At 36.9% G+C, this 24,652-nt stretch overlaps 1 protein-coding gene across 8 annotated transcripts in view; it reads right to left on the bottom strand.

Moving 5' to 3' along the window:
• The window catches only part of OSBPL6 (oxysterol binding protein like 6), a 184,833-nt gene that overhangs the window by 75,252 nt on the left and 84,929 nt on the right, over positions 1-24,652 (bottom strand). For all 8 annotated transcript variants that reach the window (XM_031451722.2, XM_031451723.2, XM_031451726.2 and 5 more), the window contains exon 3: positions 3,748-4,005. In XM_031451722.2, coding sequence (XP_031307582.1) covers positions 3,748-3,849 — 102 coding nt within the window. In that variant the 5' untranslated portion in view covers positions 3,850-4,005. The remainder of the gene's footprint in view (positions 1-3,747; positions 4,006-24,652) is intronic.

Genomic DNA, 24,652 nt, shown 5'->3' with positions numbered 1-24,652 from the left:
CTTCTTATTTCTTAAGAGAAAGAAAAATCTGGATTTTCGACAACCAAACCTTAGGGAAATAAAAAAAGTTCCACAATCTATCAAACTCAAGAAGTGTTTAGTTAAATCAAGTTCTGACTGCAGGACTTATCAATGTCCTTAATTTATAAATTGCAAAAAGAGATTGTGTTTAGTATTTCTCTAATTTACTTGACAGGAGAACCCTCTTTTCATGTAGTATCTCAAGGGACAAGCATTCCCAGCCACATTCTTTGGGAAATGCTGGTTTATGTAAAAGTCCTAGATGTCTAATCAACCCCTTCATTTCCTCTTTGAAAAATTTGGGAGTGTATTTCTCGCAGCTTAAGAGTCAGAGTGATCACACACACACACACAGAGGCAGAGCCGATTTTGTTAGCTGTTCTAACATCTAGTATCAGACTCAAACTATAAATGGAGCAATTACTGAAGTCTTCCAACTTGTTAAATGCTAAGTGGGGCCTTGACCCTCTCATTGGTGAAGAAACACTTAGTGAAATCACAAGGGCACTGAATCACTTCATTTCCCAACTCCTCGCCCTCTTTCACCTGTTGCGCTACATAATTTAGTGGCAGGAAGGGCGGCCAATTACTACTAGGCCCTTGGCAGATGTTCTTTGTTTTACTTATCTATGAGGAAGGAAGATGGGAGAGGACAAACAAGTCTGGAATGGAAGATCTGCAATAAAAAGACAAGACAAATATTGTAGGTCTTTAAAAATATCCTCTAGGATACATTAAGTTATTTGAGCTGCAAGGCTTGTCTCTGAAGAATTAGAGTGTGTAGTTTGAAAGATCTCACAATACGAATGAAGAGGTCAGTATATAAAAAGATAAAGAACAGAAAAATGTGAAATACTGTCAGAAATTTCTATACAGTTTGAGAAGGGAAAGGTCAACGTGGGTTTGAGTGGCCAGTGAAAGTGTCATAAGAGTGAGTCCTTGAAGCATAGAGAGGTATCGGGTTGAGAGGAGGGTGGTGGGAGCTCCCTGCAGGAAAGACAAGGGCAGAGGTGGAGACGAGGCAGTTTTAGGAACCAAGAGCAGATAAGACTGCACAGGTTTGGAGACAAAGTGGGACACTGATGCTGGATCTGATCATGATGGTCTCTGGACACTAACTAAGGAAATCCAGCCTTAATCGTTTAGGTAACCAAGAGTCCTTGAAGGGTTGTGAGCATCAATCTGCCAGAGTAAGGAACCCTGATCTCATGAGGCCATAAGGAGCCAGTGAGCACTCAGCAGGATCCCAGGGGTGAGGTGATGAGAGTCTGGACTAGGGGGCGGACAGTGACACTAGGAAGAAATTATGATATTATGAAGGAAGAAATAATCAATAGGACTTGTCAACCTACTGACTGTGGGAGAGGCAAAGAAGAAAGGAATGGCTTTGACCCTGGTTCTAAGAGAGATTGATCATCCTAATAGCAAACTGGTTTATACACACTACTTAAGCTGACCATGGTAGAAATGCCCATTTAAGTAACTAGTGATCTGGGACTAGAACACGGGAAGGACGGGCAAATAATGTGCAGTAAGGTACCACTGTATTCTCAGCTGTGTGCAAGATCCTTTACCTGTAAGATCAATTTAGGAGAGAAATAGGGATGGATTCACAATTTGGGACTGTATACATAGATGTCAGTCAAATCAGAGAATGGTAACATTTGGTGAAGACTAATTTATCACTTTATGTCCTTTAACTATGAAAACAGTCATCACACAAAAATAGATGTATGTAAAAAACACTACACCATATTATGTCATGGATCACTCAAAACTTCTGATTTCCTTAAGACTGAATTTTAAGAAATGATGAGACAAGGAGAGAGAAAAAGAACTGTAATTTGTTCTTTATTCTCTCCCTTGAGGGAGATGAACAGACATAAAACAGGAGGCAGGAAGAAAACAGAGGAGAAAATATTTGGGAAGAGTTTCCACCTGCTGAGACAAATAAGAATGAAAGTAAACTTCTTAAAGAATAATAACCATTTGAACATCGTCTCTTACTTTTCTAGAATACATTATCAATTTACGGACATGCTCCTTTATTCCTTTCATAGAACCTTCCATTCTCAAGCCAGCCAGGAGTCACACATTCCACCTTCTCCTCCGGCAGACCGGGGTCTCAGTTCCCCGCTGTTGTCCTGCACGCCCAGCCAGGACCTCAGGTGCAACAGGCAGACCATAATGCCTGACACATGTTTCTGCAGCAGTCATCAGTCTTTTCCATTTGCCACAATTCTCCAGGGTGAGCGGGGTCAATCCCTTCTTTCCCTCAGCAGCCAGAAAGGCCACGCTGCTTAAAATGTCTCTCAGTTTAAATGCCCAGGGCAAGGGGAAAACGGAGAAGCCATAACAAGAAAGGACAGGGAGGCAGGTGAAGGGTAGATTGAAAATGCAAGCTTAGAAAGCCTCTCAGTCTTCAGCAGTAATTTAACATAAATGTGTTTCATTCATGGTACTTTTACTTTTTTTTTAACTCTAAAAATATAATGCAATAAACATTATAACTGTGTGTAATCACAGATTTAGTTAATGGTATAACTGCTTTTAAGGAACAGAATGTAGATGTCTTCTCGCATTCCATAACAAAAAACACCAATGCAAAAAAATTCCCCAAGAGAGAAATTTCTGCTTTAGAATCTGTGCAAGATATATACACAAGGAAACTCTGATTCTTACAGATTCCTCTGGAATCTCTTGCTAGAAATAGGGAAAGGAGTTCTGAGAGGGTTTGTAGACTGAGGGTTCCCTAAGGACCACCCCCAGAAGTGCATTCCCACCATCTGGAAGAACGAATTCTTGCGTGGAACTGGTTTTCTCAAGACCCAGTTCTGTACATGGGCGATTGAATAACTGATATTTGTACTTCTAGAAACCAGGCACATACTTTGAACATAGAAAATGAGAGGAGGGGGGAATTCTACAACAATGTTCAGTAACTGTCCCCCATAAAGGAAAGTTTTTATTAAAAGTTACCACCATCTGCTTATTATGAATTTCTAGTTACACAACAAGAAATTCCATCACAAGATAATATTGTAACGGCAAATGATAAATATTCAGACAAGTGCTGGGCAAACCAACCACCTGTTCTGACAAGGAAGAGAACTCACAGGACGAATCCCCACACAACCTTGCCTGCAGAACAGCCCCTGAAGTCGTACTGAAGCAACTCCATAAACAGGAATAATTTATATAATTGGCTCAATGGGCTAATTAAGCATAAATAATTTACTTTCTCTATTGACTTTAAATATTGTCTGAATTCTCACTTCCTTCAATTCCCTGATTTCCACAATTGTATTTGTAACCTCATTTCTGAATCTGTTACCGGATTCCATGGAGCTCCAAACAGAAGTTAGCGTTTGGCAGACCAGTGAGAGACTTAAAGGAAGAAGACCTTTACCACCTCCATGAATGAAGAGAGAGAGCAGAAAATTCACATCCCAGTAGCTGCATCCTGCCTCCAGGGACAGAAATGAGGAGGACACTGCGGGCTTTGCTTGGCCACCCTTCCTGTGGTGTGTACCCTAAAAAAGGATTATTCTAAATCACAGCAACTCAAGAGCAGGATGTTCATGACATTGTCAGGTAATCTATGGAAAACAGCAAGTTTCCCTGTGGAACAAAAATCTTCACAACAAAAACTTCAGAACGAATTAGCAATCCCATCATATCTTATAGGCACTGAATTAGCATAAAATGACAATGCCCTTCTCTTACCTGTCTACTGTCCCTTTGGGAGGATGTTGAAGAGGAGGCACTTCTATGGGTTGGAGTGGATATTTTATGAGCAGGGGATATGCACTTCTCGTCTGAACTCATAGCTGCAGTGAGAATCTAGTTGTATGCACTTACGATCATTCCAATCGTGTCTCAAATTCACAGACAAAGAAGCAGATGATTTTTCAGCTTTAGTCCATTTCATGAATCAGGTTTGGCTAGAAAACAGGGGGCAAATATTGAGGATATCCAAAACACCTAAAAACAAAATGAACAAACAAAAAACCTCATGTAAATAATTTTAAAATGAATTAAAAAATCATTATATTTAGGAAACAGTACTAAAATGTTAGTGAAATGAAGAAGTCTGACACATTAGAAAATGTTATTTCTTCTTCCAGATTTTAAGGTAGAGGATAAAAGTGTTAGTATGCAACAAAAGTCTGTCAACATGGAAAACGGGAAGAAACCATATGCTAACGTGATAATTCTTCCCTTATACTCTCTTTGCTTTAGAGCAGATTACAATATTATGTTCTGGATTCTCATGCCAAAGGACATCAGTTTCTTCCCTTGAAATGTAATTTCCCCTGCTCGGTGGAATACAATAAGAGCCCCATCCACGTTTATCATCAGTTTAGTTCAGCCACATCATACTTGTGATGGTTAAATCCGACACAAAGCAGTCAGTGACAAGAGGCAAGAGAGTTGATGCATTTTGTGAATAATATGATCCAGCGTTTGGGAAGGATCAAAGAATACACATATCCACAGTTATTTGTACTCCAAGACCACAGCACACCTACATATGACTCTCAACAACCAACAGGCTCACAAGCATCTACAGATTGACAGGCATGCCCCAGGACTGCGGTAATGCTTGGGGTTGCTTCACTTATCCACAGCCAAGAACCACTTCACTTTGTCATTTGGATTCATACAAGGAAAGTCTTCATTTTAGTCCTAGGGCTAAAAACTTGTCCCCAAGAGAAGCATTGTTCAATTGGTAACACAGGTTGTTAGGAAAAAAATTTTAAAGGAAAGCATGATGAGTGTAAGATGAAAAGCTCATACAACAATTTGCGACCCCAAAGACTGACAACTAAAGTGAACTTTATCCTCTTCTAAGAAGGTCAAAGGCCAAGTTCCGGCCTCATCTTAATAATAATACCTTGAAAGCAGCACAGAGCCCTTGGGTTAAGTACTTTAGCACAATTTAGAAAAGGAGGCTGTTCGTGATGAAGAGAAGTCAATCATTAGGCCAAAGAAAAGTGAGACCTGGGCTTCAGAGGGAGAGACAGTTAATGAAAAAAGTCAAAAAAAGATGCTGATGCATGGGACATTAGGAGGACACGATGCAAGGGACATTCACTGGGTCTGGAGGTTAGAGGTTTCCCTATGCAAGTGGGTTTGAGGTGAGATCTGAAGGATAAGAAGGCATTAACCAGGTGTCTGGGTGTCCAGCTGGGCATGATCAAGGAATGCATGCTGGCCAGTATGATCAGAGGACACAGAGACGGTGACATGAGGGTCAAAGGAAGGCAGAGGTCAATCCCTGCAGGGCCTTGTAGAACATGTTCAGCATTTTGATTTTTATCATAAGCATAAGAGACCATCAAGAGGTGAGGTATAACAGGATCTGTGTGTTTAAAAGATTACGTTGGCAGCCACGAGGAGAACCAAGTTGGCGGAAGTAGAGAAGATGAGGGAGGCCCAATCAGGAAACAAGAGACGATGAACTAGATGGTTGGTAGGAAACTCAGCACCTAGTCCTGTCAGCTGTGACCTGATACAGAGGAGGAAAAGCAAGGGTTGAGGATGATTCTCAGGTTTCTGGTGTTCCCAGTGAGGAGGGCTGGCCCAAGGAAATCCAGGATTGACAGCAGGTCATGAGTGTGGTTTCAGACGTGTTAGCGCTGACATACGTTCAAATGGAGACAAAGGCAGGTCTGCAGCCCAGAGAAATTTAGGCTGGAGACAAATGCTTAATAGATTATGTCAATGATACAAACGTATTGAGGGAGTGATTTATGTATACATTATGTACACTCTGCAAGTGCAAGTAAATTAAATTTTATACAGGCTTATGGTTACATTTTAAAAATCTGCAACAGTTTGTTAACAGATTATGTGACCCTGAATGTTATCAAGATTTTAATGCTCAACTGGTTACAGAGAATATTGGAAAGAACAACCCCAATAATTAAAAGGCAAATTACTATAAACTGGGGAAACTGGACTTCTCAGTGAATAGAAATTGTAAGATTTCAACTTCATCGTCACCACAGGAAAAATAAAAGCTACTTACCCCCCAACACTGGAAGCCTTCCTCTTGAAACAAAACTAGTGTTTGGGCTAAAAGAAACAAACAGCGCTGAGGAGCTCTTTTGTTGGCTTGAGACCACGGTTTGTTTAGTTCTGGCAAAAGGCAGTGATAACAGGACACTTGCTAGATGATTAGCTAATCCTTTTGTTTTACGAAGGCATTCTAATAAGTGTGAGTACAATTTCCCAAGCCAAGCTCTGGAGCCAACAAACAGAAAGCAAGAATGCTGCTCAAATTCTTGATGTGAAGCACTTTGCTTTCTGGTCCAAGATGTTTTAAAGCTAATACTTGAGCTAAAAGTATGGAGGTTCTGTGATGTGCTCAAGTGCCCCAGGGGATCACGCCGAGACAACCAAACTCATTAAACTCTTATCCCATTTGGAAGTAAATTTAATCCAAACCACATCAAGGGCCAACATTTCCTCTGATGTACTTTCGTTTTTTCCTAACTGCATCCAACTGTATTTTCCTCATTAACACCAATGCTAACACCTTGGTTTTTGTTTTAATTTAAAATGACATTTTCAGGGTAACTTTTCTTTGGAGAAAGGGCAGCATTTTTGTTGAAGTATAACTATGAATATCTTGAATAATATCAAGAATGAAGAAAAGGTGAGTGAGAGAATTTAATTCATTCCAAGAATTGTTTCTGAGGTTACTATTGTTTTTTCTATTATTTAAAAAAATCTTTATTAATAAAAAAGTTTCAAGTACCTAATATAAGGTTGAATGAAATGACCTTTAAAGATCCTTCCAACCTGATTATCAATCAAATGTCTGATCACTGCTCTATTTCAAGATGCATTACAAAACTAAGTCTAAACTCTGTAAGTTTCATCTATTTTTAATTCCGAGTGTAAGAATTGCTGTGGCTTTAAAAAAAATTTCATCTCTGTCAAAGCACATTTTCAGAAATCACCTAAACAAAATTCTAAACCTATTTTTTTAGACCATAGATTTTAAAGTAAACACCAACATAATTCCTACACTCAATGAGAAAAATACTGCAGCTGAAAATAACAGCAATACGAGAGCCTAACATCTAATTTTCTTGTCTCATTCCTCCTTCATATCAATGGGATCACTACAATTTTTTCTAAGTGCTATAACATTTGTATTTACACTGAGTGACATAAAATTCAGATTTATAACCCAGGGACCTAACTAAAGCAAAAGGTGGCAGGGAAGACTTTGAGAACTTGCATCATACACTGTGTGTGTTCAGAATGCCATTTGTAGCAACATGCATGGCCCTAGAGAATATGATTCTAAGTGAAGTAAGCCAGAAAGAGAAAGAAAAATACCATATGATAACATTCATATGTGGAATCTTAAAAAAAAAAAAAAAAAGACGAGCTTATTTACAAAACAGAAACAGACTCACAGACATAGAAAACAAACTTACGGTTACCAAGTGGGGAAGGGGATGGGAAGGGATAAACTGGGAGTTTGAGATTTGCAGATACTGACTGGTATATATAAAATAGATAAACAAGTTTATACTGTATAGCACGGGGAACTAATATTCGATATCTTGTAGTAGCTTATGGTGAAAAAGAATATGAAAACGAATATATGTATATTCATGTATGACTGAAGCACTGTCTGTACACCAGAAATTGACACAACATTGTAAACTGACTATACTTCAATTAAAAAAAAAGAAAGAAAGAAAGAAAGAAAGAAAGAAAGGCATTTGAAACTGGGGACTACTCAGCCTGGGCTAAGTTATGATATGATAATACACAACTCCAAAACCTCAAGGGCTTATAAGGAAGGTTTATTTCTTACCCACTTGCATATCGTTCAGAGGTCGGCTGCAGCCCTACTCTATGTCCTCTTCACTCCAGGTGGAAGGAGCAACTTGCACGTGAAGGAAGAAAAGAGCCATGCAGAACTATTGCTTGTAGGGGCACATGTCACTTTCACTCACATTTTACTGGCCAAATCAAGTCACATGGTCAAACTGAGGTCAATGATGCATGAAAGTATAATCCAGAGGGAGAGGCACAATAACGTAACATACTATATTTACCACAGGAAAAGATTAAAAGTACAGATGAAAATACTTAAATTGACTCTAGTTTCATCACCTAGAAATAATTTTGGTTAACATTTTGGTTACACTTTAACCAAAGTAGAAGAATAATGTCCATACTACCTGCAATATGCTTTCTTCAATCAACAATATACTGCTAACAGCCTTCCCTGTGAACAAAAAACTTCAGAATCATCATCCTTAATCACTACTCTAAGGCCACCACACAGATACACCACAATACATTTAACCATTCTTCTAGTGGGACAATTAGATTATACTTAGTATATTTTGAAACAATGACATTTATTACTGAAGAGTTCACAATTATATATTCACTTTTGACTATTATAACATGACCTCTTTGTTCATTGTAACACTGTTTTGCTTTATTTGATATCACCTGCTCTCTTTCTATTTGTAAGTAATTAATGAAACTTGTCCATGTGTTTACATATAACTTTCTATATCATTTTGTACTATGTGTTCCTCTAGTAATGATTAGATTGGGTTGTTTAAAAAATCTAATTTTAGTGAAGCTTTCCCCTCCACTCCTTCCATTTACTGTTTAATTAATAATTGGCCTAGCCCCTGCCATATTATTTTACACTTTCTATTTTTCGGTTGTTTCCTTTAATGCTTGATGGCTTTTCCTTTATAACCTGCCTTTCCTTATAATACTGATATTTATATGGTTTTAACTGACTTTTATATTTGCCATTGATTTGAAACATACAATTCCCCCTTTAAAGTTCTATTTCTGTTCTCCTTCAAATTTCTCTAACTATGCTAGAACATAGAGTGACAAAGTAAAGAGTAAAATGGCATTTTTCAAGTCTTCCCTTGAAATATAAGCCTCCCCACCCTCTGCCAAAAAAAAAAAAAAAATCAAAATTTTCTCCTCCAGTCCTCTTCTCAACTTGGTGATTTAATCTGGAGTTCTAGAGAATTACACTTAGGATTCTAGAGCAATAGAGAGGAGCCGTTACCACTTTTTCTGTTTGGGGCCAACCGGAATCTTTAAGGGTGAAGACAGACTAAGAAAAGCAAAGCTTTTTCTGCCCTTTCTCAAGCAGTCTCTTTTTCTGCAAGGGCAGCTGAGGTTTGCCATAATCAAGACTGGGTAAACTCTCCTCCATTTGAGATCTCACCACCACAGAATTGGGGTCCAATCCTCCATAGTTTTGTTAGTGTTTGGAGCTATTGATAGTCTGTCTTTTCCAGTATTTGCACGCCTATTTAGAGAATTAGGAGGAGCCACATTGATGATGCTGGAGACAAGCCACCCGGGGCAGGACATTCCTATCAACTAACCTTATCAATGCAAATGTCATTGTCCTGCTGGGTAGAATACATTAGTTTTCTATCAAGATCATCACCAGAGCAATGAATGCCTGTTGTCATTATATATTACAGTCATTACAATGTCATTATATATTAAAGTTTTTTTTTTCCTTAAACAGAAAGGGTAGGGAATCTTTTTCATTCCTAAGGTCACTAACCCAGAGGTGAGAAAAAAAAATCAAGGACTTATTTCAAGAAAATAAACCAGAGACTTCCAGGAAACATGACAGTGTAAGATCTGATAAAGATTTTCCTAGAAAATGATTAAACAGCAAGGACTAAAAGGATTAAAAAAAAAAAAAAGACCATTAGTATTTACACTAGGGAACAGCGGCCACTACATGACATAAAATCTAAGGAATCACTTCATTCAGGACCAAAACAGAATGTATGAAACCAACATACGACCCCCCCCTTCTCAAGACAGTGAAGTGGTGTTACAGGAAGAAAGTCTGGGAAGCTCCGCCAGTTTCCTCCAGACTGGAGACGCAGGAAGCAAGAGGCACAGGGAGAGGGCTGGCCACAGATTAACAGCTTTCAGAGGCCACGGAGGCACAGCTCTGCTGGCACAGCAAGTCCACAGCTTCCTCGCCCTTTGCTACTTCCCTTAGTCTTGTCTTCTGGCGAGCTTCATGGACACATCCCAACGCACCCCCACAATACAGCCTCCTCTCCCCAAGCTGGCTTCTGGAGTAGTCATTTATGACACTATGGAGGAAAACATACCCAGAAACAAGTTCTCTAACTGTGACCATCCAAGACTCTAATCCCTCCCCACACTCCTAAGGCTCTTCACACTAAGTTCTTGAACAAGGCAAACCTACACTCCACTGCACCCTACCCTTCAGGGTGAATTTTTAGATGATTTGAGTGCTAATCAAGGAAATATAAAGGCAGCCAAGGATACCTGGCACAAATAATCTTTTTTTTTATTATTATTAAGGTATAGTCAGTTTACAATGTTGTGTCAATTTCTGGTGTACAGCATAATGCTTTAGTCATACATGAATATACATAAATTCGTTTTCATATTCTTTTTCACTGTAAGCTACTACAAGATCTTGAATATAGTTCCCTGTGCTATACAGTATAAACTTGTTTATCTGTTTTATATATACCAGTCGGTATCTGCAAATCTCGAACTCCTAGTTTAACCCTTCCCTCCCCACTCCCTCCTGGCAAGTATGCATTCTATGTCTGTGAGTCTGTCTCTGTTTTATACATAAGTACAAATAATCTTTGACAAAGAGTAGATTTTACACAAAGGAGTTTTAAAAAATTGTGTGTGTATAAATCACTGTAGGAAGGTGGGTATAGCTTAGTAGTAGAGCACACGCTTAGCATGAGCAAGGTCCTGGGTTCAATCCCCAGTACCTCTGTCAAAAACAAACACTAGGAAAAATTATTCTCCCAATAGGAGAGAAATCATTATGTGCAAGAGATAGAGGACTTATTTGGAATGTTAATCCTTAGCAAAAGAAAGGTAGAGAGGTAGCTTCAGAGCACAACTGCTTTACATTTGCACATTTTTCTAGAAAAATGGCATCTCTGAATAAGAGATAAGACAGGCTCAGATGCAATGGGAACTGGTAAAAGTAAGAAATTGGGGAAACAATAATGACATCATAATTTAAATGCAGTGATTAAAATATTAATGAAGGACAGGATGATTCTGCAGAAAAAATGTAGTCAATACATAGATTAGAAACATAAAGTTGAAGAAATCATCTTGCAAACAGAAAAAAGGGCAAGGAAAAGTTAACAGATAATGGAACTTAGATTTACTGATACTGATGATTCTGAAAACAATTCCCGAAAAAGAAAAGAAACAACATTAAAAAACATTCCTGAACATAAGGAAGACTTCAACTTGGAAAATGAAATCTTTATCAATAATAAATTATCTTTATCTGGTAAATTTAAAAAATCTTTATCAGGCAAAATTGGTTTTAAAAAAAGCAATTTCAAAATAAGACAGATCCTAGTGAAACTGCTGAATTTAGGTCACACTCTCTGAAGCAATTCAATAAATTAAATATTAATGAAAAAGTGGAAGCAAGTAGGGGTTAATCCTAGAAAAATTTTAAAATATACTTTTCTAACTATGTCTTGGGTTGAAGGAAAAAAAATCAAATTGATACTGTAGAATGTTTGAAAATAGACAAAGTAGACACCAAAAGCACTCAATCCTGCCCCTCTCCCTGCCTCCACTCTTTCTCTCTGAGTGATAGGGTGGATTCTCCAATTAACTCAAGGGTGAAAGACTAAAGATAAATGCAATCGCAGAACATTTAAAATAATGTCATGAAAATATTACACATTCAGAATCACGGAACATAGCTAAAGCTATAATGAAAGGAATATTCATGGTCTTAATCACTTCCATTACTAAACATTAAAGAATAAAAACAAACACATTAACATTCATAATTTATAAATTAGTAAAGATACATTATAGGGAAAGTAACTATAAGCACTCTTGGATTTATCAACCTAATTATTTTAGTTTATTTATTTATTTACTTAAACTTTTTTTAATGTAAAAAAAAAAAAAAACCAGGAACCATAAATACAGAAATAAGGTTATAAAATACAGAAATAAGGTTATAAAAAGTGTATAGCCAAGGAAGAGAAGATACTAAATTATGAGATAACTGTTGCAATCTTTAAAAGTTACTAAAACTAAAGTCAAGTCAGAATATTCTACAATCACCCTGACTTACAAGTACGCCATATAAATATATCTATTCCCAAATATTTATGAATTCCTAACAAATACTGGAATACCTGCCTTTATATGGTTGTGCTATTCTGTACACACACATACACACAAATCAATCCAGCATCAGGCTTAATGGTGAAAGATTATTACCATTTCCATTAACATCAGAATAATGATACTGGTTATCACCCTACTGCACTGTGTTCTGAGAGTGCTAACTAATGAATAATAAAATTGTCCATCTGAAATTCACATAAGAATCAAATGAAAATCAACTAGAAAAAGAAATGTCAGTAAAGTAGCTGGTTACAAAGTATACATACAACTTAATTTTTAAGTAAAAGAATCCAATTTGAAAAGGCTACATACTGTATAATTCCAACTATGTGACATTTTGGAAAAGCTGGAACTCTGGAGACAGAAAAAAAGATACGTGGCTGCCTGGGGTTGGGGGTAGAGAGGAGATGACTAGGTGGAGCACAGAGGAATTTTAGGGCAGTGAAACTATTCTGTATGGTGGACACACGTCATACATCTGCCAAAACCCACAGAATATAAAACACCAAGAGTGAACCCTAACGTAAACTAGACTTTGGGTGATAATGACCTGTCATTGTAGGCTCTTCCATCATACTACCCTGGTGTGGGATGTTGACAGTGGGAGAGGCTATGCATGTGTGGGGGCAGCGGAGGATGTGGGAGCGCTCTGTACTTTCTGCTCAATTTTGCTGTGACCATAAAACTGCTATTAAAAATAAGGAGCAGCTTTAAAAATTTAAATATATTTTACAAATTTGAAATAAAATTTTAATTTAAAAAAACCCAAATATGTGTTTATATCAGTAAGAAAATTACTCAACAAAAGGATTATGTAACAACAACTTCAAAAAAATAAAATAGAAAAGCTGAATCCCTTGTCTCATATTTTAGATCACAATGTATTTCAAGTGGCTTAAGTTTTAAATGTAAAATGACAGCCATAAAAGCAGTAGAAAATATTTTAGGTAAATATTTAATCACCTTGGGATGAGGAATAGCTTACTAATCATGGCAACAAAACCAGTATGCATGAAGAAAAAAAAACTAGAAAAAAATAAATCTATGACAAAGGGTTAATATTTTTAACAAAGAAAGTTTTCTTGCAAACCAATGAGGTAAATTAAAATAATATCAGAAAAATGGATAAAGAACAGTCTAAATCTTCTTCAGTGATTTAAGAATTATTATTCTACTTACTTATTTTAACTTCTCATATGGAATTTCCCCTGAAAGTCAGCTTAAATCAGCTATTTTCTAATAGCACACTAATCTCTGTGAAATAATAATGGGATAATGTCTTTATTGGAGAGCTGAAATTTGAACTGATGTATTCTCTAATTGGGACATCTGCCCCTAGATTTAATAATTATATATTCTTTCCTATCCAGTTTTAGTTTTGTACTTGGTAGGAAATTTATATTCCAGGAACATCAAAAGCTCTTTCCTCCTAGTTTAGGTTTTATTGGGTTTGGGGGCTTATGCATTGGATTGTTCTCAGAACTTCCAAAAACTGTTAATTATAAAGAGATTAGGGAATACTTCCTTAACCTGAACAACCAAACTGCCTCTTACACTTTTTCCTCAAGCAATCTTTCTCTGGACATCTACTAATTATATAGTTAAGAAAACATAAACAGCCTTTTAAAAATTATCAGTGAGTAAAAAAATAGTACATCAAAAATATTATTTGAGGTCGGAGTCCTAAAAAGAGATCACCCACCTCCTTGCTAGCTTCCTCTATCATGTTAGGGAAAAAATACCAATTAAAAACAGCAGGCTCTTACCAGGTGCCAGGCCTGGATGTCAAGCACTTTCCACTCATCTTCCGGGACTCTCCTGTATTCTTAGAGCACAGATGAGGAAATTAGGGCTTAGGAAGTTTATTAAACAGGGTCCTCGAATTGGTTTCAAATCTATTTGACATCAAAGCCCATGCAACAAATTCTTTCACTGAGATTTACCCTTAATTAACTATAAATCAAAATGAATAACCTAAACAAATCAAGTTTTCTACAGTATGGTACATTACTGATGGCATACAATACACAGAAAGAGAGTTCTTGACCTGGGCTCCTGAATAGGTTGAGCACATTCTTTAAAGTCCAGAAATGGTATGAAAAGTGTTGTACATATATGCATTTTATTTTTCTAGGGAGACACTCAATAGCTTTCAACAGATTATCAAATGGCTAAAAGAGTACATCCTTGGAAGTCTGTATTTCTAAAAGGATTGTTACCAGTACAGTTTTTTTTTTAAACCCATGGGCACGAAAGCTGTACAACATATTTAATATAGTGAGATCACGGGACATTTTATTTTGATGGGAACAACAAGCCACGGACATCCCTGACAAGACCATTTTGATGCCATCACTTGACAATTTTACCAGTGCTAATTTTATAAGAATTGTCAGCTACTTTTTCACTCATCATTTGCCTCCTGGCTCATGCTAACTTGTTTTGAAAGGAAGCTTGGTACTACCATAATACATATGTTAATAGAGAAAATAATATTAGGAAATATGGTTCCCATGACTTCTAATAGGTACTGATTATCAGCAGAGAGTGGACTTTTTGGCAATAACAGGAAACATCAAAGATTTTTGTCTCTGCTTTGTGACCCTGAATAATGAATGATTCATAAATCCATGCTGAGTGTATGTAAACTCTTACAAGGCACCAAGTGACCTGAGTAGCAGCACGAGTCCCATTAACTAGAGGAATTTACTGTCAAAACAAGTTTCTGTACTGAGTTGAGGTATGCTGAAGAGTAGCTAAAGCAGACAAAATGGTTTAGGTTAAAAACGTTCCTGAATAGGGGGAGTGTATAGCTCAGTGGTAGAGTGTGTGGTTAGCATGCACAAGGTCCTGGGTTCGATCCTCAGCACCTCCATTAAAATAAATAAATAAATACCTAATTACCACCCCTCCAAAACAAACAAAACAAACAAAAATGTTCCTGAATGAACTCTGATGCATTGCTATAGGTAATGTAAAATGGTGTAACTACTACTAAAAATGGTTCCTCAGAAAATTAAAAATAAAACTACTGTATGACTCAGAAATTCCAGTTCTGGGCATATACACAAAAGAATTAAAAGCAAGGACTTGAAAAAAAAAATATATATACATATACCCATAATATATATATATACACACATACATATACATACACCCATATTCATAGCAGCATTATTCATAATAGCCAACAAGGAGAACCAACACAAGTGTCTATCAATGAATAAATGGATAAACAAAATGTGACATATTTATATAAGCATATCTCAGAGATATCATGGATTTGGTTCCAGACCATCATAATTAAGCAAATATTGCAATAAAGCTAGTCACATGAATTTTTGGTTTCCCTGTGGATATAAAAGTTATTTTTACTGTAGTCTATTAAGCGTGCAACAGCATTATGTCTAAGAAAATGTGCATACCTTAATTTAAGAATACAAAAGAAAAAATTACAATAATAACATTCACGATCACTGATCATAGACAACCATTACAAACATAATAATAATGAAAAAGTTTTAAATATTGCAAGAATCACCAAAGTGAGAAAATGCTGTTGTAAAAACAGCACCAATAGCCTTCCAGGATGGCTGCAAACCTTTAAATTTGTGAAAAACGCAGTATCTGGGAAGCAAAATAAAGCAAAGTGCAATAAAACGAGGTATATCAGTAGAATGGATCATTATACAGCCTTCAAAAGGATGGAAATTCTGATGTATGCTACAACATGGATAAAATCTGAAGACGTCATGCTAAGTGAAATAAGACAGATACAAAAAGACAAATGTTGTATAATTCTACTTCGTAGAATATTATGTGAAGGACTTAGAGTAGTCAAATTTACAAAGACAGAAAATAGAAGAGGGTAGCCAAGATCTGTGGAGGGGAAGTGGAGTTAGTTTAATGGGTACAGAGTTTCAGTTTGGAAGATGAAAAAATTCTCAAGATAGAAGGTGGCTGTCTTAGTCCCTTTGGGCTGCTACAATTAAACACCATAGACTGGGTGGCTTATAAACAACAAGCATTGATTTCTCACAGTTCTGGAGGTTGGGAAGCCCCAGATAATGGCACTGGAAGATTCTGTGTCTGGTAAGGACCAACTTTCTAGTTCACAGATGGCCATCTCTCACTCTGTCCTCAGATGGCAGAAGGGGGGCAAGGGATCTCTCTGGAGTCTCTTTTGTAAGGGCACTAACTCCATTCATGACTAAATCACCCCTCAAAAGGCCTACCTTCTGATACCATCACCTTAGGGGTTAGGAGTTCAGTGTTTGAATGCTGGGAGGACACAAACATTTCAGACCACAGCAATGGTTTTATAACATGCAGGTGTTAAGTTTTTTATATTATTTTGTGCTCAGGTTCCATCTTCTTTATAAAAGCTTTCCTAACCCACTGGAGAAAATGGTCACTTCAGTCTATCACTTGCATACTTATGCATACATATGTTATTGAACATGCATTGCACTGTGTTCACTTGTGTTGATTCTGTACAATCTTTGAGGGTGGGGACTATGTCAATTTCAACATTACAGTGTGACGTTATGGGCCACAAAAAACACTCAGATGTTTACTGGGCTTATCATTTTATAGTTAAGACTTAAGTCCTCCATTCTAGCCATTAAATACAGGTGGTTGTGCCCACAGTCTGCCACAGCCACCCTCATGTCAGGTCTGATTTTATTATATTTGCCCAAAGATAATCCAAATGATTTACAGATTGGAGTTCCCTATCTGTTCAGCAGTCAGCTAGAGAGAAAGACTGTACAAAGTTCAACATTCCCAAGAGAAAACCTCCAGGTTGTCCTAAAAAAAGACCCACCGGGCTGCTAATGGTGCTCTAGAGGCCTGGGGCATTATTAGATTCTATTCTTCCTGGTGTCAAGTTGTATGTTAGGAATAGGAATAGCGGCAGCAGTGTAATTCTTTCAAAACACCACTGATGGGTTAGCCTGGCTGCAGAGAATTACTGCACCTGCCACCCACCTAATTTACTAGCCATTATCTACCTAATCACAGATGTTTCACAGTCAGAAGGCTTCAGTAGAATTTTTAAAAACTGTCATCCCTCCAGAATAGCAATGCTTACGTAGACCTTTACCCACATATCAGAGTGCCGATAATTAAATTCTACTTGTGTTAGGCATTCAGCAGGAGGGTTGGTTTCAATTACTGCTTATTCATTGTTACAGGAGAGGAGAAACAGCTAGCAGTGACTGAGGATCTACTGCTAGGTCCTGGTTCTCCTGCCTTGTGAACTCATTTAATTGGGGTGTGGCAATCTTTGCACACAGGTAGTAGTGACTAGAGCCAGCTAACACCGGCTCAGGAGTCGACCATCTGCGCCTCTCCCCAGCTCAGCCTTCAGAGACATCCATCCCCTTGGGAACTGAAATTGGCCAAGGGGGAGTATGCATGCCGTGTAAATCAGGGCCTTTGGCGGGGGGTGGGGGTGCATATATCGTGTGGTGTTTTTTTCCTTTTATTTTTCCACAAAAAAAAAATCCCATGGATCACCTGGGTTTGGAACCAGTCCTAACTCTGCCCTTCCCTAGCTATGAAACCTCAGGCCCTTTACTTAATTTCTCTGTGCCTCAGTTTCTTCATCTATAAAACAGAGACAATAACATCTACTTCATGGAATTATCAGAATTAAGTGCAATAATCTGTGCAAAATGTTTACTATTATTATGCATCCTCTCTGACTCCTCCCCCTCCCCCAAATGACTCTGTGAGGGGGAAAAAGACTTGAGGACACGCTTGTATCCAAGAGATCATCACCTTCCTCCATGAGCAGGCTCAGGACATTTAAACCTCAAGACTTCCAATTTTGAGACTGATTTGATCTATGACACTATTTTATTAAAAGCCTTTATAAAAAAGGTTTGCCAATTTCCCATCAAAGGATAAAGAATATATGGGGGAAAATGCATAATTTTACAAAAATCCACAAAATAGAAACGAATGTATCAGTTTGTCTTTAAATGGATTTTGTGGCATATCCTCATTAAAATTAAGTCTACATATAAATATAAGAGAACGCTCAAATAACACACTAAGATTATTTTAGTGTCAAAAATACTAGAGATATTGATGTAAAGTGAAGGAAAAGGGGTCCTAATGGTTTGAGGTCCAGTTAGTGTCAAACTCATGCTACTCTATAATTAACAAAGAAATGGATGCAAAAAGCCTGACCTCGAGACTTCCTTTCTCAGCAGATCAAACTGTGATCTTAAACCTCAGAGTCTTTGCTTCCCCTGTGCAGGAAAGATAACTTCTGTGCCCAACTCACCTCATGGGACTTTGTGGGAATCAAGAAAGAAAAAATTACTTCAAAATATACACGCATGGGGGAGGGTATAGTTCAGTGGTAGAGTGTATGCTTAACATGCACGAGATTCTGGGTTCAATCCCCAATACCTCCATTAAAATAAATAAATAAACCTAATTACCTCTCACCCACAAAAAAAAAACTTTTTTTTAATTAAAAAAAAAGATTTAAAACGACACTGAAAACAACAGTAAAGGGACTTTTTTTTTTTTTTAAGTGAAACCCTATAAAGGTTTTGATGACAGTGGACATTAGCAACAGAATTTGGAGACTGGAATACAGATGAAAGTAGAGAAATGATATCTGGTTAATTAGTGAGTCCTGTCACAAAGACAATGAGTGGAAGTTGAAGGAATTCAAAGGAAGGCCTAAAATGTCACACAATATTGAATTGTGATGGAAAAAGCAGCTACTTTCTCCTAAATTCCAAGCTAGGAAATGCCAGTGCTATCTACTACAGGGCTTTTAAAAGGTGGTGCCAGGAACATGTCACCAGGAAATTATTCCAAATGCAAATTCTTTTAAATTTAAATACAGCTGATTTACAGTATTGTGTTAGTTTCAGGTATACAGCATAGTGATTCAGTATTTTTGCAGATTATATTCCATTATAAATTATTACAAGATAATGGGTATATTCCCTGTGCTATGCAGTAAATCTTTGTTGCTTATGTATTTTATGCACAGTAGCTGGTATCTGTTAATCCCATACCCCTAATTTGTCTTTCCCCCTCTTCCCTCTCCTTTGGTATCCACAAGTTTATTTTCCATATCTGTGAATCTGTTTTGTTTATACATTCATTCATATTGTTTTTTAGATTCTACATATAAGTGATATGTAGTATTTGTCTTTCTGTCTGACATTTCACTAAGCATAATATTCTCTAGGTCCATCCACGTTGCTGCAAATGGCAATATTTCATTCCTTTTTATGACTGAGTAGTATTCCATTGTATATATATATGTGTGTATATATATACACACCACATCTTCTTAATCCAATCGTCTGTTGATGGACACTTGAGTTGTTTCCACGTCTAGGCTATTGTAAACAGTGCTGCTATGAATATTAGGGTGCATGTATCCTTTTGGATTAGTGTTTTCCTTTTTTCCAGATATATACCCAGGAGTGGAATTTCCAAATGCAAATTTTTTAGCTCATCCAAACCAGCAAATCAAACACTCTGAGGCCCAGCACTTTGTGTTTTAACAAGACTGAAAATATGCAGCAGGTGTAGAGGGTTGCCAACGGGGCCCTGCTCTTCACAGAGAATAATAGTATAGTATTAGACGTAGATTCACTCCCAAGTAATAGACCTAAAGCCTCAGAAAAAAGGAATTAAAAATTTTCTCCTCAGAATTAAAAAAAAATAAGAATTTTAAGTGATAATTAATGTATATATTATTTAACATTTATTGAAATGGACTTTACATTACAAAATGGTTTTTAAAAACCTTAGAAAGCTCATGGAAAATTTTTACTACAAAAATAGTACCTCCACTTATGAATAAAGAAGAAAATAATGCAAAAATAAAAATAAAATTAAAAAAATAAAGCAAAAAGCTCTACTATGAACAATTCTGTTGTCTACTAATCCTTGGGATTGCAAAAATTTCTTGGATCCCAGATTCAGAAATAGAAAGAGATAACCCAGTCAATGCCTTTGACTAGACTGGAGGTCAGCAAACTTTTTACACAAAGGACCTGGCAGAAAACCTAGGCTTTGTGAGCCAAACAATCTCATCACAGCTACTCAAGACTACCCCTGTACAGCAGTTCCCCCTTATCCGTGGTTTCAATTTCTGAGGTCAACCCTGACCTGAAAATATTAAGTGGAAAATTCCAGAAATAAACATAAGTTTTAAATTGCATGCTGTTTTGAGTAGCATGATGAAATCACCTGCCGTCCTGCTCCATCCTGCCCAGCTCGTAAATCATGCATTTGTCCAGCGTGCCCCACCCATTAGTCTACTTAGCCATCTGGGTTATTAGATCAACTGCTGCGGTATCTTGGTGCTTGTGTTCAAGTCACCATTACTTTACTTAATAATGGCTCCAAAGTGCAAGAGCAGTGATGCTGGCAATAAAGATCTACCAAAGAGAAGCTGTAAAGTCGTTAAGTCCTTCCTTTAAGTGAAAAGGCGAGAGTTCTTGACTTAGGAAGGAAGGAAAAAATTGTAAGCTGAGGTTGTTAAGATCTACAGTAAAAACAAACCATCTATCTGTGAAAGTGTAAAGAAAGAAAAAGAAATTTGTGCTAGTTTTGCTATCGCATCTCAAACTGCAAAAGTTAAGGCCACAGTGCATGATAAGTACTTAGTTAAGATGGAAAAGGCATTAAATTTGTACAGTAAGATATTTTGAGAGAGAGAGACCACATTCACATGACTTTCATTACAGTATATTGTTATCATTGTTCTATTTTATTATAAATTATTGTTAATCTCTTTGCCTAATTTATAAATTAAACTTTATCATAGGTATGTATGTATAGGGAAAAACATAGTATATATTAGAACAGTTCAGTGTTATCCACAGTTTCAGGCATCCACTGAGAGTCTTGAAACGCATCCCCCATGGATAAAGGGGGGCTACTCTAGTGGAAAAGAAGCCATAGACAAAATGCTCATGAACGAGCATAGGTATGTTCTAATAAAACTTTATTTACAAAGCAAGACTGTAGGCCAGATTTGCCTTGTGGGCTATAACTTGCTGACTCTTGAACCAGAACTCACCATCCAAAGAGTACAATAATGAAAGATTAGGAAGAATTCTTGGGACCAGATATTGGAGGATACTTTCAAAGATTATAGATTACTAAAGAGCTTTCCATGACAGGTCTGTTTATTTGTGTTACAGATGGCAAAGCATTTACAAAGGAGATTCTGAATTTATTGGCTTCTTGCCACCTTCAGATTTCTCCATCTTCTCTAACATATAATAGAAGGTACTTTATGCTTAGAAATACACAAACTGAAAAGTACTAACAAAAGGGTAGAGAAGATTTGTTTTGATCAGAGAAGACTTTTACCTATGATACCAATTTTATTAAAAGCCCCTGTGACAAAGATTTGCTAATTTCCACCTGAAGGATAACATTCTAAGTAGTCCAAGAGTATTTTAAGAAAATGAATAAATGTTTTAAAGAAGGTAAAATGTAAACTGACTCTTTTTGCAAGTTTAGTTAACTTTGTAAAACTTAAGAAGGTGAAATGAAGCATGAAAACGGGTAAAATTTGTTTAGTTCAAAAATGAGTGATGAGACAAAAGTCTATACAAGAACTCTTAACCACCCACCATTCTCCCTACACACCCCTCCTACATAGTCTGACCTTCTTATCTTTGCCAGAGTATACTCGATGTAGTATAAATTTTGGTATTTCTTCACCGTTCTTTTTCTTTTAAATGTTTTATTCTTGAATAATTTTAGGTTTTCAGAGAGAGTTCCTATATACCTTCCATCCAGGACTTCCTCCAGTTTTCAGAAACTGACAAAACAAGAGATTTTAAAGCTTAACAATTTATAGTGCCAGTTGAAAAAAAAAAATTAGACATTTGAAAATAAATTCAAATGCCAAATTTGTAGCTACTGTTTAAATAAACTATATAGTACTTTCAAATTTAGTTTTCTAAGCATGAAAATTTAGTCAGCAAATCACCCTTCAGTTCTCAGCTTGTGTCACCTCGAAATAGGCATATGCCCTGTCATTTTTCTGCACAATATTCTTTGCATTTCCTTCACAGCATTTATCTCACACAATAGTTAACAGTATTTGTGTACTGGCTTATTGTCCATCCCCAGAGACTTCACCTGTCACATTTCCTTCTCCCCCTGTTATAATCTCTGTGCCCAGAATAGTGCCTGGTGCACACTGAGCAGAGATACTCAACAGACTTTGCTGGATGGATGAATGAATGAATGAACGAGAGCATGAATGAGCAAACACTTTAACTATGGCAGTATGGCAGGGGTGATATAAGGCACATGATAAAAGACACATCTATTTAAATTGACACTGTTCCTTTACCACCAGCCATACACAGTTGAAGTTTTAGAGATCCTATGTGTTAGTCTATCATCTTTGTAATCACTTCTTACTGAGGCAAAGTTTAGAACTAAAATATTTGGAAAAAACAAAAATATGGATTCCAACCGTATCGTGGTTTCGAAGACATTCTAGAAAAGCTTAAAAGACTAAAGGGGAGTGATGCAGCTCTCCTTATTCCCCTCAACTGCCTACCCCTCAGCTTCAAGTTCAAGGAATTACATGGGTTGTAGGAAAAAGAAAGGAAGGATAGACAGAAGGCTGGAAGGAAAGAAGGAGGGAAGGAAGGAAAGCAGGAGGGAAGGAAGGAAGGAGAAACTACCTATTCCTATGTTCTCTATGAACGTTTACAGTTCTCCCGACGTCAAATATTACAAAATATGTCCAAAAGTCAAAGTACTTGATCCCTTGACCAAACCAAGGGAAAAGGAAGTCACTCCAAGATAAACATGCATAAAATATCCTTTTATCAGATAGAAAGAAGAAGGACAAAAGTGCTGGGGCACTGTCAGGCTCTCTGCTTCATTTAGATCATTTCTCTTTCTTCTGCTTCTGGGCCTGCGCTGTGATGAATGGTCACTAATAAATGCACTCAATGCAGCACAAATTGGTCCACCATCCAAAGAGTACAATAATCCCACTGTCACTTCTGAAACATCTCCCGCCTATGATGTCATGAGCTGCAAATAACTCAAATTATCTGATGAACTAAAGACTTAATAGACTAAATCTCACTGCCAAGAAACATATTGACATTAATACTAAAAAATGGAGTTGAGGGAAAAATTCATTTTAGACCACATACATAAATTTTAAAAGACCAAAAATAACGACATTAATAAAAGGTAAATAAAACTCTACATTTTTTCTCTATGTAAAAATAGAACAATTAGTAGTAGTAATGCTGAGATTATTCATTTTAAACTATTTTACTTACTTAAAGGATAAAGCAGATAAATTTGTGATGTTATTTTGAACCAATATTTTCAGTGTAAGAGAAAAAGAGATATATAAATATAAAATCAAATAATATTAAAACACTATAAAGTTAACTTGGAAAAATCAACATGAACTCATAATTATAATATCAAATAATATTAAAACACCATAAAGTCAACTTGGAAAAATCAACACAAACTCATAAATGTATTTCTGACTCTTTTCTCTGAAACAGCCTGGAAACCCTGACAACTGATAAGAATGAGCACCCTTATTGCCCAGATTGTAGTTTCTAAATTCCATTTTCTACTAAAAGGAACCAGAGCTCCTTATAATGACTGACTCTTAGATTGAACTGTGAAATGAATGAGAGGAGCCTGAAGTATCCTGTTGTGCCAAAAAACTAATGGGACGTGGGTGCTTCTGGGATCTTCTGCAACTTGATCTGGGTGCTGATTATATGGAAATTGTTCAGTTTGTGAAAATTCACTGTGATTCACTTGTGATAGCTTCTCTTTTCTGTATGTATATACAGGAACCAATCTGAAGGGGCTCTCAAGGAACAAAGAGCACCCAGAAAAAAAAGTCACTATAACTAGTCAACACAGAACAAATATTTTTAAAATTCATGAATTTACAATGATCCTCAAGAAAAAAGGGAATTCTTCCCCTAAAAATACAAAGAAATATCTTTGATCATCTTTTGAAGAAAGCTCAAGTAAAATGGTATCAGCATAGTCCATTCTCATTGAATATTCTCTCCATTTTTACTACCTGAGGGAAGAGTCTCATGACCCTCGTGATGGGTAAAAGGGAGCAGACGTCAGCTTTCTAGCCATGCCAGGGCTGAACACTCTTCTTCCAGTTTCTCCCTGTGTTATATTTGCTGACTGGTGGCCTGATTTACTGGGTTTACCCTTTTCACCACATTTCAACTTGTTTTATACGTCAATAATAGCTTTCAAGGCCCTTTGGTTCGATTTTTTTGGTCCTGGTTGTCCTTTCCTCAGGGAGTTAAGGGACATGGAACGTGTAGCTGAGAACAGGAATGCCAAGAAAAAGAGATAAAGAGGCTTTCTGAAAGCACTTCTGAGTGTA

Source organism: Camelus dromedarius, chromosome 4, assembly GCF_036321535.1.
Source record: "Camelus dromedarius isolate mCamDro1 chromosome 4, mCamDro1.pat, whole genome shotgun sequence".
Taxonomy (NCBI): Eukaryota; Metazoa; Chordata; class Mammalia; order Artiodactyla; family Camelidae; genus Camelus; species Camelus dromedarius.
The sequence above is the reverse complement of the archived record's forward strand: the minus strand, read 5'-3'. Positions and strand labels throughout refer to the sequence as shown.